This window comes from Amblyomma mixtum, chromosome 9 (genome assembly GCF_055824585.1).
Source record: "Amblyomma mixtum isolate Tamu chromosome 9, ASM5582458v1, whole genome shotgun sequence".
Classification (NCBI taxonomy): domain Eukaryota; kingdom Metazoa; phylum Arthropoda; class Arachnida; order Ixodida; family Ixodidae; genus Amblyomma; species Amblyomma mixtum.
In genome coordinates this window covers 114950914-114969499 of record NC_143020.1, presented here as the reverse complement: position 1 = coordinate 114969499, position 18586 = coordinate 114950914, and the positions used below count along the sequence as shown (strand labels likewise).

Genomic DNA, 18586 nt, shown 5'->3' with positions numbered 1-18586 from the left:
AAGGTTCTATTTTTATCCTGTCAGGAATGAACAGGAAGAAAACCCACAAAAATCATACTGGGTCACACACACCATGCACAGAAATGAGCTAATGGGCAGTTTAAAAAAAAAAAAAAAAGTTCGTAAGCATGAATAGATGCGAGAGTCCGAAAACACAAATCCACTGCTTTCCATTCGTACCACTTTCAAGTCAAATGGATATACATTGAACAACTGTTTATACTGAACAGTTAGAACATCCCCATGAAAATCCCATGCAAATCAATTTATAGCACTACTGTTTGCCTTTATCGAATTTGCATTCAATGGAACATTTGATATACTGAACAATGCGTCACACCCCTGTGGGTGGTGCTTCTCTTAATGGCACTCTTCAATCACTTTTTGCATGTAGAGATGGGCGGCTGCACGGCCTTGGGCACCTGATAGCAACGCTAGCCCTTTGAAACTGCTTGATGAGGTGAATAGATACTCAAGTAGCACTTGTTGCTGGGCTAGTTGGTGCATTATTCTTCGTACAAAAGTTAGCGCAAAACACGACACTCACAAGAAAGGTAGACAGGACAACGCGCTACTGACAACTGATCCTTTATTGGAAAGAAACACGTAATATATAGGCACACCGTCACACCACCTATCAGCTGCAGCAAACGTCAGAATGATGTAAAGGGTCATAAAAGCGATAAAAGACACAAAGACTGAAAACACGTCATAGCTAAAAACGATAAAAAGTGGCGAGAGAACATTAAAAGCATGACACGTGGTGTATAAGGCCAAAGAAACATGACTGACTGGAATTCAACAGGATGATAACAAAACGATATTGTATAAAAACGTAAAAAATGCAGTAAAATAAAACATGTGAAGCAAGAAAAACCTGATAAAAAAGCCTGTGCGCTGAACACTTGAGATTGCGTTGAGGGGAAAAAAACCTGTACACATGCTCGTACTCAGGAAAACCTTTCTAAAAAGCATTCTTCAGTTTTATACAAGAAGATAGATGCATCGCTAACAGCATTCGCGCCCTTTTTTCTGATCAGAAAAGCTTCTTTTAATTCACGGGACACTCGATCATGGCCTCTACCTAAAACAACGGTTTTTTCAAGAATGGGCCGGCAAGAGTTTTGTTCACAGTCCTTGCAATGAAGAGGCAGATTCGAACCTGTTCCTGTCCCCATCGAACGTTCATGCTCCCTCAACCTTTCATTCAGGCAACGCCCTGTTTGACCAACATACACTTTTCCACATGTGAGTGGGATCTGATACACAACCCTTTCACTGCATTCCACGTACCTACGTGTATGTCTGGTTCCACAGGTTCCACAGGACGTTTTTATACAATATCGTTTTGTTATCATCCTGTTGAATTCCGGTCAGTCATGTTTCTTTGGTCTTATACACCACGTGTCATGCTTTTAATGTTCTCTCGCCACTTTTTATCGTTTTTAGCTATGACGTGTTTTCAGTCTTTGTGTCTTTTATCGCTTTTATGACCCTTTAACATCATTCTGACGTTTGCTGCAGCTGATAGGTGGGTTGACGGTGTACCTATATATTACGTGTTTCTTTCCAATAAAGGATCAGTTGTCAGTAGCGCGTTGTCCTGTCTACCTTTCTTGTGTGTGTCGTGTTTTGCGCTAGCTTTTGCACGAAGAATGAGGTGAATGTTTGGTCTGATTGAGGGTGGCCTTCAGTGGCATGGAAACTCAGAGGAGTTTCCATGCCACACATTTTCCACGCCGCATCGCTGTCATGCAGTGAAGCCAACCTAATTACCTAAAGCCTAGTGGCAGCCTTCACCTAGAATGCTTCGCTGCAAAGGCTAAATGTACAGGTGCGGCCAGAATAATACGGAGCACAGGAAGGGTCGCGGAGCAGCGGAAACGTGCTTATGCGCGCTGCCTAGCAGTGGCGACAGGAACTATCTTATTTTGGACGCGGCGAGATGGCGCCGGTAGCACGGACCCACTTTTTCCGCAGGCCTGTCAACATCACAGCATATAGCATGCAATCCCTTGCTCTATAAGCGACTGCTACTCTGCTGACAGCGCCATGCGCTTCGTTGCCCCTTTTCTCGCATCGAGGAGCGGCGCCCGCAGTAAACGGGCGCAAGACGGCCGTTTTGGCACTGCGTGTTATCTCGGCCCTTCAGTCCGCGCGGCCACCGCTTTGCAGTTTAGTCGATGCGCGACACCGAGGCTGAAGTGAGCACGCCTGGATGAAGGCAGCACCTGGCGGTGTTGCCCGAACCAGCTCAGCATCTTTCGAACAGTGATAACGGCAGGGTTGCAGCAAAGAGGGGGGCTCGGCAGCAGGCACTCTCGCTGCGCGCGGATAGCCAGGGGTGTCTTTGTTGTGCTGATAGGTGGCGCTTAGATGCAGTTTCTACTAGCTTGGCCGCCTTTCGCGTGCTCCGTATTATTCTGGCCGCACCTGTACCTTAATCTCAATGACATCCGCAGTGCAGCTTCGATGCAAAGGTTAAATGCAGCAATGCACAGTGAGCAGTGCACTACCAACACGCCAGTGGGCGACACGTCACTGCAAGAAGCATGTCACCAGCGTGGGCGCAGTGTAGCAGTATTTTTGTTTCTAGGTTGCAGATAAGATTACCTATTGCCATTTTATACATATTAAATTATCAATATAACAAACTATTTTTAGATTCCCTTCGAGTTCGGTATGTTGGTCAGCACCAATTTTGCTGGCCATGCGCGCTTTGCCACTTTTTTCCCCCATGTTGCACATATTACATGGCTGCAGCCATGTGTACATGTGCAACAACCACATGAGCAGACCGGTGTTGCACCAGGGCATGATATGCCAATTTACAGGGCACAGAAAAGGAAAAAAAAAAAAGCCAGGGGCAAAGAGTACCTGACATAGATGATGACTCCCACAGACCACATGTCGAGGGAGCGATTGTAGCCCTTGTTTCGAAGCACCTCGGGTGCTGTAAAGAGAAAACAGCCACGTGCCACTCGTGGTTTTTGAAAAACGCTTCAACTGAGCAGATAACCCGGCACCCACTGACTCAGTCAAGTGCAAGTGCACAAACAAACAAAAAACATAGCAGACGGTTTAGCAAGGCTAAGCGCGGTTTATCGTGCAGCAGCACTAGTTCGGGTGGGCACTTAAGGTCCTACGTGCTAAAGGCATTTGACCTAAAGGCCTTCTACTTAAAAGCTTCACCTAAAGGTCTTTACCCAGAAGGCATTTACAGTGAATGCCTTCAACTAAGGCCCAAATACAAGTACTTCTGAGTATACTATCCCTCTTTGCACCCTTCCCACGTCATATCTTCCACCACATTTCCGGCCTGCGCACCCTCTCCCGTTGTTCACTTTTTTTTCGCCTTTTTTTTTCTCTCCTAATCCCCTACTATCAGTTCTCGGAAACCATGACATTCCTGTTACCCCCTACGCCCCCACCTTTTGGCTTTCTCTGAACTCGAGCCATTCCCCCCCCCCGCCTTGTCCTTCCTTGGAAATGCCCCCCCTTTCTTTCTCCTTCCAGTGCCAGCCTATTTTGTTTGCCTTGTTCTCATTTCCCTGTACCACGCTGACTAATCCTCTTATCTGAGTTTTTCAGGTCCACCCAGCGCCAACCCCCCCTCGCAGCCCCTTCAAAGCCTTTGTTCATTACACACCCCCCGGATATAAGTTTTTCCGCTATTGCAGCTTAAAGAATCAAGGTTCACCTCCCTCCCGTTCCTGACACGCATCCCTTCTCACACCACTTTCCTTCCCCACCCCCGGGGCCTTCCTCCTCGAAGCGAAGGCCCTATTTAATCCCTGCCAATGATGAACGCTTTGCCCAGACGAAGACAAGTCCCCTTGTCGAAACGTTGGCTCAAGCAACCTGAGGTTTTCCCCTCCCTTGTTCATTTTGTGATCGCCTTTACCCTAAAGGCATTTAGATAATGGCCAGGGTAAAGTCCTGCTGGCAGGCCCCAAAGGCATTTACCAAGAAGGTTTTCACCCTAAATGCCTTTACCATAAGCCACTCACCCTAAAGGCCATTAGGTCAAGGCCTGCCTGGGTAAAAAAAAGGCCTAAAGACTGTCACCCAAGTGATGGCCCGCCAGGTCAGCTACAGGTTGCCCACATCCCGTTGGGCAGGTGGACTGCCTGCCACAAAGCAGGTTTCAGGGACGTACGTACGTACGTATGCCAGAAATCGGAAAATGAGCCTAGTACTGCTACTGCACTAAACAATAAGGACTGAATGTCCCAAGGTGCTCACTGCATCTGGCGGAGCTGCCAACAGTGGTCGCATATCTGCTCCTCCCTTCGGGCACAGTTCTGAGAGACCAAGGAAGAAGAGGGCTGTACACAACTATGGTTTAAGTTCTTAACGTGAGAGTCCTAAGAGCACGCAAAAGACAACTTAGTGAGTTAGGGAACTAAGCTGTGAAAGGGAAGTGTGATAACGTGCCTTTGGTCATCAACTACCGAGTTCCGCTTATGTGCAGGACTCTCCATGAAAACATGTTTAAAATAAAATACCGGTGGCAGATATCCAGACGGCATTAAATCAGGCCACAAAAGCTGGGACTCGACTCTCAAGACCTTGAGGTTGGCAGAACACAGTGATTACATTTTGTACACATTCATGTACTGACTGTTGCAATGCTAAAGGTGCATCGTAATACGCTTCTTACGGTTAAACCGCTTGTTTATTCTCGCTGGAACTTGATGCACAGATGACATATGACAGAATTTCTGTTTCAATACCACATCTAGACGTACTTACTCGATTTGACCAGAATTAGGAATACTGAGCATAGCAGATGAGAAAGCGTCGTCAACACACTCATCGCGGCATCAATGGTAAAACAATTGCTCCTGGTATAGGCAGCACCAGACGGTGCCACTGGTATCATTTAAGTGAAATCTGTTTGTTTGGAGTCACTGGTGCTGCAGACGAGATGAATTTTTAATTTTGAATGAATCATGCAAGTACATCATCCAAACGTCGTATCGCAACACAAAGACTGCATCAGATTTCAGTGCCAATAAGCGAGCAGTTTAACCAAGAGAAGCACTTAAAGGGACCATGAAAAGAATTAAAAGCCGCTTGCAAATGTTAGAAGTGATGCTCAGAAGCATTGACACCAAGTATGAGTCTTCGGAACTCAGCCGGCAATTTATTACGAATTTTTAAAAACCGTGTTTTTCAAAATTCGCGGGCCGCTTGGTGTCTTCGTAGGGAGCAATTCTGAAACCAAAACCGGGAAGATAGACGTCACTAGTCCCATGACGTCGGCAGGCCACCACACGCTGTCATTCGCTAGAGCCGCCGCAGCTTCGACGTCACGGGCACACTTCCGGTAGCGGTGAAAATCGTCTGCTCGAGCTGCCGCGCGACCCCCTGGGGCAAGCGCGAGCGAGGGCATTGCCTTCGCGCATATGGTTTTAATTTACCTCTGCCGCCTCTTTCTGTCGCGAGTTCGGGAGCCACTAGCAGTGCCTTTTTCGACCGCCCAAGATGAATACGCCTTGCTGTGTCGTCGGCTGCAAACCCAGTGACTGGCGAGGTGTTGAACTCAGGCATGTTACTCCTAGAGACGTGCGTGAGCGAGCAGCCTGGATGGAGCGCATAGGACTGCCAGCGTCGCACGCACGCCGAAGACTCCGCGTTTGCGGTCGACACTTCGCACCTGACGCTTACTACTATAACCCAGCGCTCGTTCGATAGTCAGGCATGAATGTCAAGCAGCTGAAGCTTCGACCAAAGTCGCTGCCGACACTGTTTCTTCCCGCCGGGAAGGTGAGTTTCCAGCTTACAGCGATCGGTATGGACGTTTACACGATATGATCTGCGATGGAAGACAATTTTATCTACGAGAACTTAAAAAAAGGTGCCGCATTTACTTAGGGCACAGGACGAATTCGAAGCGTTAGCTGTCGCGGAGGGCTTTGGCCTGACGGCTACGTACTGCTGCTGTTCACATTCGGCTGCTGCTTCGACATGCAGACTCGGTCCCGACCTTCTTTGACTCTCCCGTCCGTTTTACGACCGTAATACCGTATGTTCCTTGTGATCTAAGTCGGGCGGCGCGATTTTGCGATCCCGCAGCCGGGTGTCCAACATCATTCGAGAGCTAGGCTCATTATATGCACGGTGTTTCACACCAAGACTTGGCAGCATCGGTGTGACGGCCGAACCAGCGCACAAAAAAAAAAAAAAACATTGTGTGAGCCGGGAACAGGTCCGGGTCCATTCTGCCAACTAGCAAAGAACCCGACGCGCGCCGCAATCCAAGAAAGCGCCGAGACCGGAGAGACGCTGCCGACGCACGCCGCTCCTCGCGAGTGCGACAACCGGAAGTTGTAAACCGAACGTCAGCGAATGACGTTTTCATGGGCGGAGCCCAGTCCCGGAGCTGTTTTCTTTATTTTTTTATGGTGCCCCGCGCGTACGAGTTGAGGGGGGAGAGGAGGAGGGTGATTTTTAATCGCCTATAACTTCGTTGTTATTGATGCTAGCTCAAAAATTCTTGCGCTGGAGTGACGAGTGATGGATTGCCTATCTTTACATAATCTCAATAAATTTGTTTCATAGTCCCTTTAAAGATGCGCGTTCTGTTCTTCTTTTGCTTGCTGCAGTGACTCCAATGGCTTTTTACCGCACTGTGCAATAGGTGCAAGTTTCCCCGATAAGCAGTTGGGTAGCTTCAAGTCTATCCTTTCGCTGTTTCCAAAATGTCACCTCCAGCTTGTCAGAATATACTGCATGGAACCAGTACCTAGGTATGCAGGGGTGCCGACAACAGACCGCCGGAATGACTTTTCGCCAATGATGCGGGCGAAGCCAAAGTCGCACAGCTTCACCTGCAGTACATCAGAGAGAGAACACGAGACATATAAATGAAGACGCGAGAAGGCAGAGAAGCCCCGATATAAATAATGCTTTGCTTCGAATTACGAAAACACAAGTGGGGAGGTGGGTCATCCAAAGCCGCACAGGCTTCGTCATCAGGCTGCACCCGTGAACTGGAGACAGTTCAATAGGACAAAGAATTCGATGCAAAAGCAAAGAAAAAAAAAACGCTGCACCCACCTGAGGGAATTCAGAGTCGGAGGAGAGCAGCACATTTTCGGGCTTGAGGTCGCAGTGCACAATGTTCTTGGAGTGCAGGTGCTTCAGTGCAATCAGGATCTGCACAGCACAGCCAAGAAACATTTTTGGAAAACCCATTTCCTGTTTGAGTGTCTGGGGCCAGCTAGACCTACAGAAATAAAACAAATATGGCCGCAACTGCGCCACAGCAGGGTTGCAAACCCACGATGACTCGAACAGATCAGCTTTGCTGGCCACTGCACGAGAGCGCTGTGCTGTCACGATCACCCCTCGTGTTAAACTGCCACTCTCGTTGTGTGCATGTTGTCATCTTCAACTTGTCTGCACGCAATGGATCCAGAACACACCACTATTGCAGTGCCCTTTTAATTAAGGTGCCTTAAGGGGGGACACTGGTCTTGAAAAAAAAATTTTTATTAATGAAGTCACAGTTACGAAATCTCCGGGGAGCATGTATTTTTGTGTGCCGATTCTAAATATGTCATTTAATTTCAGGTAAAACAATTCCTTGAGCACTTATGCACTTTTTATGCTAGCATTTTGCGGAGAGTTTTGAAGAAAATTTGCTGCGGGAAACTCGCTGAAATGTGTGCCATTGGGTTCTCTTGACACCAAGGAATACAATAAGGGTAAAATTGTCTTCCCGCCTATCATAGAACTTAACTTATAGGGTTTTGAAGTTGTCGCTTCAGAAATGAGAAGGAAAGTGTGTGTATTCCTGTTTCTGAAGTGGCAGCTTCAGTACCCTATAACTCAAGTTCTATGAGAGCCAGGATGATAATTTTACCCTTATTGTATTCCTTGGTGTGAAGAGAACCCAATGGCATACATTTCAGCGAGTTTCCCACAGCAAATTTTCTTCAAAACTCTCCGCAAAATACTTGCATAAAATGTGCATAAGTGCTCAAGGAATAGTTTTACATCAAACCCTGATAATTTCATAACTATGACTAATTTAATAAAATTTTCTTTTCAAGACCAGTGTCCCCCCTTAAGGGCACTGCGATGTGGGGATCAGATCGCAAACATCGCGAAAAAAGTCGATTTTTGAAAAGTGCACTTTTTGGCATCCCCAACACTGTTTCTATGTTGTACTGACATATTTCACCCAAAAATAAACTATAAGCGCTCCAAATAGATACATTCATCGGCATCTACACATAGACAGTGTGTGCTAGCTTAGAACTTTCAGGCTTGTTTTTTCGAAAGTTTGTTTTCAGCTTAATATACCTTATTTGTGGAAAGCATAGCACAGCAATGGGTGCATAGATTTTTACCCCATTTGTTTTGTTGTGATCACTGAAGTGTGATCTGCGTCGAGACAGTCTCAGATTTACCATTTAGGCTCACATGTTTTTATTACATGGTAATTAGAGCATGATACATTCTAAACATAAAGAGAAGGTGCATATTATGTCCTTTAAAAAAGGGGCAGAGAAATTTTTAAAAACAATTAAGACAGTCTTCATTTACACCACACTTCTTAGTAAATATTAAAAGCATTTATAGACCTGTAGCCTGTTTTTTTATCATGCTAGGCTTTCCACAAGCAAGCAACATAGGGACAACGTATAAACAATGATAAAAGGGAACCTGCTGAAGCTGTCATTGTGAAACTTTATATCTGATTGTCTGATGCTGTTTTTAAGCCTGTCTGCCAAATTTCGTCAGTCGAACAGAAAAGTTGCCTTCGATCCCCTCATCCCCCCTTAAGCGGTCCCAAAATTTTATAGTGCACTACCATTAAGGTGCCCAATCAGCCAGAAGCAAGCGGCACGCTGGGTGCGCTGTCACCCAGCGGGCCCCACGTCACTGCAGAAAGCCCATCGCTGGAACATTCACACAGCAGGCGAGCGTCGCGTTTTTTTTGTTTCCTTTATGATGTGAATTCCTAGCACAGACACAGCTACCTGCTGCTGTGGAATGACAGCGGTACTAAAGGAAGTCTGAACAGAAAGACATGTTGCTGGCATGGTCGTACTGCACACCGCAAAACGTCTTTGAAGGGTCGGAGCAGCCACATCCCTGGCACGTTGTCCAAATCATCATTTTCTAGATGCATGTGACGTCTATTTAATGCCAACAACAGCAGCTCTAAAGTGGCCTCTTCGACTGTGAAAAACCTGGCTGCGGGCGGTCTCAAAACTAGTTCTCACAGAACGAAAACAGGCACTTTCATAATGTGTGGGGAAAAGAGCTTTCATTTTTAAAGTCAGAGTAGCAGACACGTTTGTTACGCAAATGCATCACTTGTGCGAGAATTTCGATGATACGACAGCTTCACGCGATCGCCTGAAAGTCGTATAATCAAGGTTCTGTACTCTGTACTCAACAACTATATGAACTAGTTTAAAATAAAATGCAGTTCTGAAATTGGAATAACAAGTTACATATCTGTGTCAAATCTGCTTACATTTCATGCATAAATAACGAGAATAGTTTTAATTTCCACACCCTCTCTTAAGGTGTTCCTATACATTCTGTGCTGTTGTCCCCGTCCGTTCTAAACACGCCCAAAGCTGTTACAGCCTCCGTGCAAGGGTGCACACGGCGAGGGCATGCTGCTGCCCACCTGGTAGATGAGGAAACGGGTGGTGCGCTCGGAGAGCCGCCCCTTCTCCGAGGAGAGGATCATCTCGAGCATGTCCCCCTTGAGCTTCTCCATGACGACAAAGATGCGCTCGGCCGTCTCGAACATCTTCTCCAGGTCGACGACCCCCGGGTGCCGGATGTTCTGCAGGATGGCCACCTCGTTCTTCAGCTGCGCCTCCTGCTTGGTGGGGAAGCGCAGCTTGTCGATCACCTTGATGGCCACCGCCCGCGCGCTCGTCCGGTGCACACCTGCGCCAATCATCACCCCAGCCAGTCAGAACGGACAATTCCATTCTATCAAGGGCATAGAAATGGAAACCTTGGATAAGCAGCGCCACCAAGTCATGCCCCAAAAGGAAACACTTTATGAGGATTGATGACACTAACACCCTCGAAGACAACTCTGCACAATCATACAACTACAGCTGTTAAAGGGTGCATTTCCTGTTTCTGCTGTGTTGGTGCTGAAACGATCATGCCCAATTGATTGGCTAACACGCAGTGATGCCATGCAAACACCTGTAGTCTGAACATAGAGCGCATGAGATGCAAACGTAGTGACGCCAGGCCCTAAGCTACCAGTGAAGACAAATCATAACGAACAAACAATATTATATTCACCAACACCGCAAACACCCAATGAATCTAGCATTGCACAGTGGCAATGTAGTGTGTGTATTGCTGGCTAGAAAAAGATGAATTTAGGCAGTGGTACCTGCCCTGGTAACTACACACCACGGCAGTGGTAACTACACATCACGGTGACGTACCGCAAAGCTTGTGCCGAGCATTACCATTCTAAACGGTTCTCTACAAATTCTTCAAAGGCTGGCAATGAATGCACTCGCCAGCTGCCCTAGCGGTCACAATGAGCAGGTGACCCCCCATTAAACTAACAAAGAAAGAAAAAGTTTTGTTCTCTGCAACTCAGAATTCCCTGCACTATTCCCAGCTCCTCCTCTACAATCACTGATTTTTCCTTAATACCTCCAGTACTCACACCAGTCGTCCAGAGCACTGAAGTGAGCAAACAATAAACATTTCAAACCAAGCTGTAATGCTTGCAGACCCACCTCCATAGACGATGCCAAACTGGCCCGACCCCAGAACTTCATCTGGGAAGATCTGGTACCGCAGGCTGATGTCCTGCATTCAGAGCAGCAGTGAGACCGACACAAAGCTCATACAATTCAATGCATTGTGAAGCATGCAAGCATGCTTCAATCAGGCACACTGCAAATCACGGGAAGCACCGACCGTGTTCTGCTGGCCATTTCCTTCATCATCCTGGCGGGCGACCGGCATAAGTGCTTGGCGCAGAGCCAGCTCCCAGGGGCGTGCCTGGTCCCGGTCATCGCCCACCAGGTAGGTAGCACCCGCGGCCGTGCGCAGCTCGAAACCAATGTCAGGCCTCCGTGGCGGGTCCACGGACAGGATCTCGGCGAGGGGGATCTCGCGGTAGTACTTGGAGCCCGTGTCCGAGTGGAAGAGGGTGAGCGCCTTGCTGTCCAGCCGCCAGTAGTGGCGCCGTCTAACGGGGTCCCGGTCCGTGCAGTGCACCAGCCAGCCTTCCTTGAAGAGCTTTGCGCCACCCTTGCGCTTGGTGTGCCGCACACTCTGGACGATGCGCATCAGCGGGATGTTGTTGCTGCCTGACTCACTGCACAAGAAAGAAAAAAGGACCGTTACGGCACAAAGGCCGGAAAGTGGGTTGCTAGAGCTGGTGACCAGCACAGTAAAAAGAAAGAAACGAGGTGGAGCAAAGATGATTACATTTACACCTGAATATATGAGGAAATCGAGAAAAGTCTGCAATTTTTCGTGACATACAGGTTTGTGTTGCATCTAGTTTTGACGTGAAAACTCAAAAAGGACCCTGCAGAAAGGAAGCCAGAATGAAAAATACATGTAGATGAAATGGCCTAGCTAACATTCACAGTGAACCCCGGTTACACTCAAAGTCTCAAACATGTAGAGATATTTGGCAATTGCATTGATAACACGACTGTGAGTCGGGGAGGAGGGGGAGACAACCATCAGCTTCTTTCTGCATGCTCGGCGCTCGTAAAAAAAATAAAGAAGAAAGAAAGTCCTGGTCTGTGCATCTACCATTGCCCTCGGAAACTGACTCTTTACTTGCGTGGCCAGCACACTCTGATTGTCCCGGCTTCTGCTGCATGTTTCCTGTGAATTGGGCGAGCAACAAAGCAGCAGCGATGGCTACACACTGCTCGCCCCACGCCTGTTTCGTACTGCTTCTGGACGTGGAACTACAGTAGTGCCACTTGATGTTACGCTACAAAAGTGAAAGCTGCGGAAACTGCTGTATTTGGCACAGAGAGGTGCTGACTGCGCTGGCGCACAGCACGTTGTACAGCCTGTGTTCACTCGTTGCGATCATAGACATTCCTCTCATGGCAGCTCATGTTTTACAAAAATTTCCACGTAATTCAGCCAAATTTCAAGTAACACAGCACTAGTTAATAGATAGTCAGCGCGGCAAGTTTGTTATATCAAGGTTGACTGCCACAGCAACTTCGTTACATGAAGTTCGCTAATAAGTTTCAATGGGGGCGGCACTTGGGAATTGAGACACTTTGTAATAAAGAGGAATTCGCTACATGGCAGATCATTACATCCATTACATCTAGACCCACTACACATGATGAACAGAGAATTTCGAGTGATGGTTTATTGAATGAATCTAACACATGCTAAGTAAAGATAGTCATTCCAAAGAATATGTACCTTTAACTTTTTCCTACTGCTAATTATGCTAGTTATCCTTAAGAAAGAATGCAGAGAACTGCAATGTACACTCATTACAGCAACAGCACTTGAGACTCAGCCCTAATGAAAGGAAGGAATGTCCACCCTGCACAGACTAAATACCTAGTCATTTGTTTACCAAGACTTCCTTTGCATGCATAAAAACAAAACAAGAAAAAGGAGAGAGAAAACTTTCCTATAAGTTCTACGCTATGTGACACATGGAACATAACTGCTTTATTTCGTTTTGCAAACAGCATCTCAACTTGCATGTCTACATGTGATCTATCCAAATTAGGCGCACTGTCAAACATTCCATTCCAAACAGTGCACCACTCACTCCAGGTTAGCCTTGGGCAGTTCGTCCTCGTGGCTGTCCGCAGCTGAAGGCCGAGGTTCGTGCTGTTCGCTCTCCGTGTCCGAGTCATCCTCCACGTTGTCCCGCTCGCCATTGTTCTCAAGCTCAGAGCTGCTCTCAGAGTTGTCCTGGGCTGCACATCCACAAACACACAACACACCAGAAGATACTAGTCAGCAACCCATCTCTGTGAAAACGGACAATCGCAACCATGGTTGCTGTCTCTGCTTTCACTCTAATTACCAGAGGTGGGCAGAACTGGCCACTTAGGCATACAACCAACATTTGCAACGCACATAGCTCACTGCTTCACTTTAAATTGATGACACAAAGAAAACAAAAAACCTCAGCTTCAATTTTCTGAGGCTACCAGTGAGGCTACCAGGCAAGCCAATTTTTTATCACTACAAAGTGACAAATGACGAAGTGCTTTTCTGTGAACATGTTTCACGAATCTTGAGCCAGTACATCTGTGCTGCTTCTTTTGGAACCCAATTTTGACTGGGTTAGTTCTTGCAGGTATCCGAATAAGTTAACCTGCAAGGAACATACAAAAATAAAAACATTGGTTACACAAATACCAGCCCTTTTTTTAACTGCACAGGAAAGCAGCCGACTTTGGCCCATCCCTCCTCATCATCCTGTCGCACACAATGAAGTCACCTCTCGCCCCCTTTCATCCTTTGAATGTACTGTCATTACCCAGAATGATCCAGTCATCATCTAACGCATTGTGTAAAGGGAGTTACAATGTGACAGTTGCTTTCACTCGTCATCTAAGTGTTGCATGGGCTCTTTACTCTTTTTACATAGGTGACATATAATTAAAACCATTTGACAGAACTGCAAACAATCAGTGTTGTAGCAGAGTTTTCGTCTTAAAAGGACATGACTATTGACCAGCTTTCCACCAAATAAATTTTGCTTTTGTTTTTTAGTTAGTAGGAGGGCCATTTGATTATTTGCCATTCATATAATTTGTAATTTATTGTTTTTTTCACTTCCTTGAAATCCAAAATAACGAGGCTTTACTGTGTAGTTGGTGCATGTCTGTTAAGTTGCTCTTGGCACACACAAACAAAAAATACCTATGCCATCCCTGTTTCCGTCTTAATGCCTACTAAACTAAACCAATTTGTGTTGACTTCTCTGTCTTGAAAACAATTAATCTAGCTGGTAAACATTTACACGAAGACAAAAGCAATGCACAAGATCTGTCCTCTCTTCGTTCTAGTCTTTTTGTTGAGCTAAGAATAACTAAATGAACCTGTCTTGACTTTTATCCCATGAACCTTTTCTGTGTGAGCGCTGTTATGAAGGACATATTGTTGCGCTAAATGGATGTATATCTCAAGTTGTTCTTAGCACAACAAAAAATTCAAACAAGACACAAGACCTACCCAGTCTCTGTTTGTGTCCTCATGCTATGCTAAGAACAACCAATGTTATGCTAAAAACAATGTTACGCTAAGAACAACCAATGTTACACTAAGAACGACCAATGTTACACTAAGAATAACCAATGTTACGCTAAGAATAACCAGTGTTACGCTAAGAATAACCAGTGTTACGCTAAGAATAACCAGTGTTGTGCTAAGAATAACAACCAGTGTTACGCTAAGAATAACAAATGTTGCACTAAGAATAACCAATGTTACACTAAAAACAACCAATGTTACACTAAGAATAACCAATGTTACGCTAAGAATAACCAGTGTTACGCTAAGAATAACCAGTGTTACGCTAAGAATAACAAATGTTGCGCTAAGAATAACCAATGTTATGCTAAGAACGACCAATGTTACACTAAGAACGACCAATGTTAAACTAAGAATAACCAATGTTACGCTAAAAGCAATCAATGTCACACTAAGAATAACCGATGTTACGCTAAGAACAACCAAACTGATTTGTCTCTGTTTCTGTGCCCCCACCACACCAGGGTGTGCACACACTCACAGGCGTCAGCCCACTCGCGGGGTGCCTCCCCCGTGCAGTCCATGGGGATCTTGTCCATGCAGCGCTTGTGCACGTTGAACTTGCAGTCCTTGCACTGCAGCCCCTGGCGGAAGAGGCCCTTGAGCAGCCGCTTGCAGTGCTGGCACACCGTGGGCTTGGCGTACGAGTGCACCACAAAGGTGTGCGGGATGCAGATGCGGCCCGCCAGCTCCCGCTCCACCCACGCGGGACGCCCCATGTTCAGCGACGGGGAGCGCTTCTCCCGCGACCCGGACGAACTGCTGCTCCCACTGCACAGCAGCTGCACGTGGAAGAAAACACCATCATCATCATCATCACAGTGACCCCCTCCAGAAAACATCACAAATGCCATTCTTATCATCATCATTCTCTTTCTCCCAGCCATCACTTTGAAATAAGTGGGAAAGCCTCAAAGCAAATCCTCCTCACCAGTGTCATCAAATGTACTGGCACAGTCAAATACCGAATGTGCAAAATCTGAATGCCTTTAATGTGGCAGGTAGAGGCAGCTCCATATGCATACGTGTGTCTTGTAATTCAAGAAATAAACTACAAACGAGCACTTTGGGTGCCTACTAACAAATTTTATGTTGAAGATACGGTCAGCTCCTAAATGAGAAGGAACATATGGTGCACATTCAGTCTATGATTGTGATAAGCACAGTTTTGTTCTTTTGCTCCAAATAGCTTTCCTATGGACGGATAATGTTCATGACACATGATTTCAACTTCAGGATACTAATAGCAACCAAATCGTGCACGTACATGCACGCACGCACACACATGCACATGCACGTCGCCGGCTTTCCTTGTAATTGGACTAATAATGCTTTAGCATTAATAAATCCCACTGCATTCGTACCGGTACTGTAGCAACAAGCTATGCATCTTCTACTCCACCTTGGGGGATTCCCCTAAACATTTGGTCAACACTGTTCCCACTTTGAGTTATTGATCAATTCGCTCTCGCCCTACCATAAGCTTGCCGTCCCGGTTAGCTCAATTGGTAGAGTGACTGCTCCGGTGAAGCGGTGGTCCCGGGTTCGATCCCCGGACCAGGACGAATTTTTCTTTAACTACGAAAGTTTCTGAGAAAGCTGTATAGCTTTCCATTGTAGCCGTATGGCTGCACTCGGGTGGACGTCAATGAGTAATTACTCCCTTATTACAAGCTATGCATAACAGACAGGACTCACTGCATTGTGGTCATCACTGAAAGTAGCTGCACTGGATGCAGTCCGCTGGACCGCTTCCGTCGGGCTCCGAGGGTACATCGAGGTGGACGACCGCCGCCGGCGTGCGTGGCTGCAGTTGTTGGGGATCTTGTAGGCACAGCGCTTGTGGAAATTGAGTCCACATCCTGCACAATGTAGACAGGGGAGTCACTTGGCAGGTGCCAGTTCTCTCAGCATGCAGAAAAACCGGTTCACACCGGCGAGTCGCAAACATCGCGCAACCGGTTTTGATCAATATGTTGAGGTTTCAGAAGCACTAGGAAAACGGGGAGGGAGAGTAACCAACAGATTTAAAGCTGTTGTGCGACCACCGCGACTCGCCAGTGTGAACCAGCCTTTACTGAGAGCCCTGGGGACAGGGGCGACTGGCATCACAGCAAAACAGGCACTGTACTGGCACTGGACTTTTCTTCTTGGTCTTTCTTGTAACTGCACTACCTTCACCACTGCGTTGGTGTTACAATTGATCACAAGCAATTGATCACAAAAATTCAAGTCGGTGAAAGGACTGAGTGCATTAATGGCAAGTTGAGTGCAAGCATTGTTAGAAAAAGCAAAAAGAGAACAAGGAGGCAATGGCAGACCTTTCACAGCACTACAGTTACGTTAACCTAGTTCGCCAGGTTTCGCATTGCCACGTGCCACGTTCCACACCAAAAATATTGACATAAACTCGGGCAACCAAATTTGAACCAGAGGCCCTAACCTGGACAGCGATGCGGGGTGTACACTTCTCCACAGTCACGCATCCACCGAATCATACATAGGCTACTTAATTATGTTTGTTCAATAGAAGCCATGCATGGGGTCATCATTGTGTTAATCCTTTCATGAACCAGCTAGCAGCAATCACTCGTCGTACCTTGAAAGTAACGGCTGTAATTTTTTTTATTTCCCTATTCCATCACCCTCTACCAATTTCAAATGGATTCACTCGCCATAAAGAAGAAAATCTTGGCACACATATAGAGGGCATGAGCAGGGTTAAGAACCTTTATTCTTACGAAGTATTGACAACATACCACACGCCAGAAACATCCAAATAGGCACGTGTACAAGACACATGCAATGTTTGCTGGCTGCTAGCTGCTCAAAACACCAGCCGTGTCTCCCTACCTCCCCACAAAATGACTCGCGCTTCGAAACTCAAATTCCTTCAATGACACACCCTAACCAACTTGTGCAGGTGAAATCATTATTTCTCCACAGTTATCGGGCATCTCAATTCTTTAATACCCAATCTTACAGCACCCCAAAGTTAGTAGGCATTTACAATACTTTGAATGAGGTCATTTTCACATCTGTGCTTCCTCCTGCCATCAGTGTGTGGAGTGGTCTTCCCAAATTCATTACCACTCCTTCCAATCTTGATTCATTCCGTGGACACTTTTCCAAGCATTTTTTTTTTGTGCTAGCACTGCTCTTGCTTGCACCCTGTTTCTTAGGCTCTTTTCTCTCCTCATGTGTACCACTTTCAACCTATTCCTGCCGTATGTTTTAGGGCGAGAGCACTACTTAACACGGTCATACCCAACCAAGAATCTTGTGTGGAGCTCGACCTTGAGGATGACCTTGACCAAACCTAGCACAACAGCCCATGCAGAAATCAAATGAATATTGCAGCGACTGGGTTTCAAACCTGCGGTGGCGCGAACAGATCACCTTCGCTGGCCACTACACGACAGCAATATGCTATCGCAGCAGCCGATCACGCCTCGTGTTAAACTGCAACATACTCGTACACTGTGCATTGCACATCAATCGTCATCTAACACTACTATCGAACTTAATATCATCGCCAGACATGCTAAAGACTCAGCAAAGCAAAACCACAAGCCAACCAGGCTAAACGTATTCTTTTGAACGTCTACTCGATTTAACTGTGTTAAAACCCTCCCACTTTTTTTTCTGTTCATATCGATCAAGCTTGTGTCTGAGCCTTTTTCTATTTTTAAGCTATTGATTGATCTGTTTTCTTTTGTATTTTTGCCCGTGGTATTTTTAGACGTTACCTTACACTGCATTTGTTTTTGCTGTACTGGATTTGTTCTATTTCATTACTCTGTTCCAGGAGCATCTTTCTTTTTAACTTCGTCACCGTACGCAATGCCCTGTCTACAGCCTGTAAGGTACCATGAATAGGTGGACGAACAGAATGCACTCACCCTCGCACTTGAGCCCCTGCCTGACGAGGCCAAAGAGCATCTCGCCACAGAAGTCGCAGAAGGTGGGCGTCTTGTACGAGTGCACCGTTAGCGAGTGTGGCCGGATCTGGACGTCATCACTCGGGTTGTTGGCTACAGCCCCCGTAAACATGGAAGTAAACACCGCAAACGTAAGCCTCTAAGAAACTGAGTCCCGAACGAGAAAAAGCGCAGGAGCACTGGGACTGAGGTGAGGTGGTGGGTTCTTTGGTGATGGGTGGAGGGGTTCTGGAGGGTGGAGATGATGGGTAGAGGGCAAAGGTGGGTGGCGGGCGGAGGCCTTGGGAGGGTCGCGACACCACACAACACTAGACGGACAGATACTGAGCAGGTGATGGCAGTAATGCGAACGCATTAGAACA

General features: G+C 46.6%; 2 protein-coding genes across 14 annotated transcripts in view; one reads left to right on the top strand and one right to left on the bottom strand.

Annotated features, from left to right (window-relative positions):
* LOC149330852 (putative methyltransferase-like protein 25) overlaps positions 1–18586 on the top strand; it is a 135413-nt gene that overhangs the window by 98043 nt on the left and 18784 nt on the right. For 3 of the 13 annotated variants that reach the window (XR_016285728.1, XR_016285729.1, XR_016285731.1), the window contains one exon: positions 14748–18355. The exons of 5 other annotated variants lie outside the window; for them this stretch is intronic. The gene's annotated coding sequence lies outside the window, so the exon portion shown is untranslated. 5 more of the 13 variants (XR_016285736.1, XR_016285730.1, XR_016285737.1 and 2 more) reach the window with 5 other exon arrangements.
* Positions 1–18586, bottom strand: part of LOC149330853 (serine/threonine-protein kinase D3-like) — a 30312-nt gene that overhangs the window by 3200 nt on the left and 8526 nt on the right. The window contains exons 4-13 of the mRNA XM_089561557.1: positions 18186–18317; positions 15982–16145; positions 14765–15065; positions 12788–12938; positions 10936–11338; positions 10752–10824; positions 9659–9927; positions 7066–7164; positions 6752–6836; positions 2878–2953 (exon numbers count right to left, since the gene is read on the bottom strand). Coding sequence (XP_089417683.1) covers positions 2878–2953; positions 6752–6836; positions 7066–7164; positions 9659–9927; positions 10752–10824; positions 10936–11338; positions 12788–12938; positions 14765–15065; positions 15982–16145; positions 18186–18317 — 1753 coding nt within the window. The remainder of the gene's footprint in view (positions 1–2877; positions 2954–6751; positions 6837–7065; positions 7165–9658; positions 9928–10751; positions 10825–10935; positions 11339–12787; positions 12939–14764; positions 15066–15981; positions 16146–18185; positions 18318–18586) is intronic.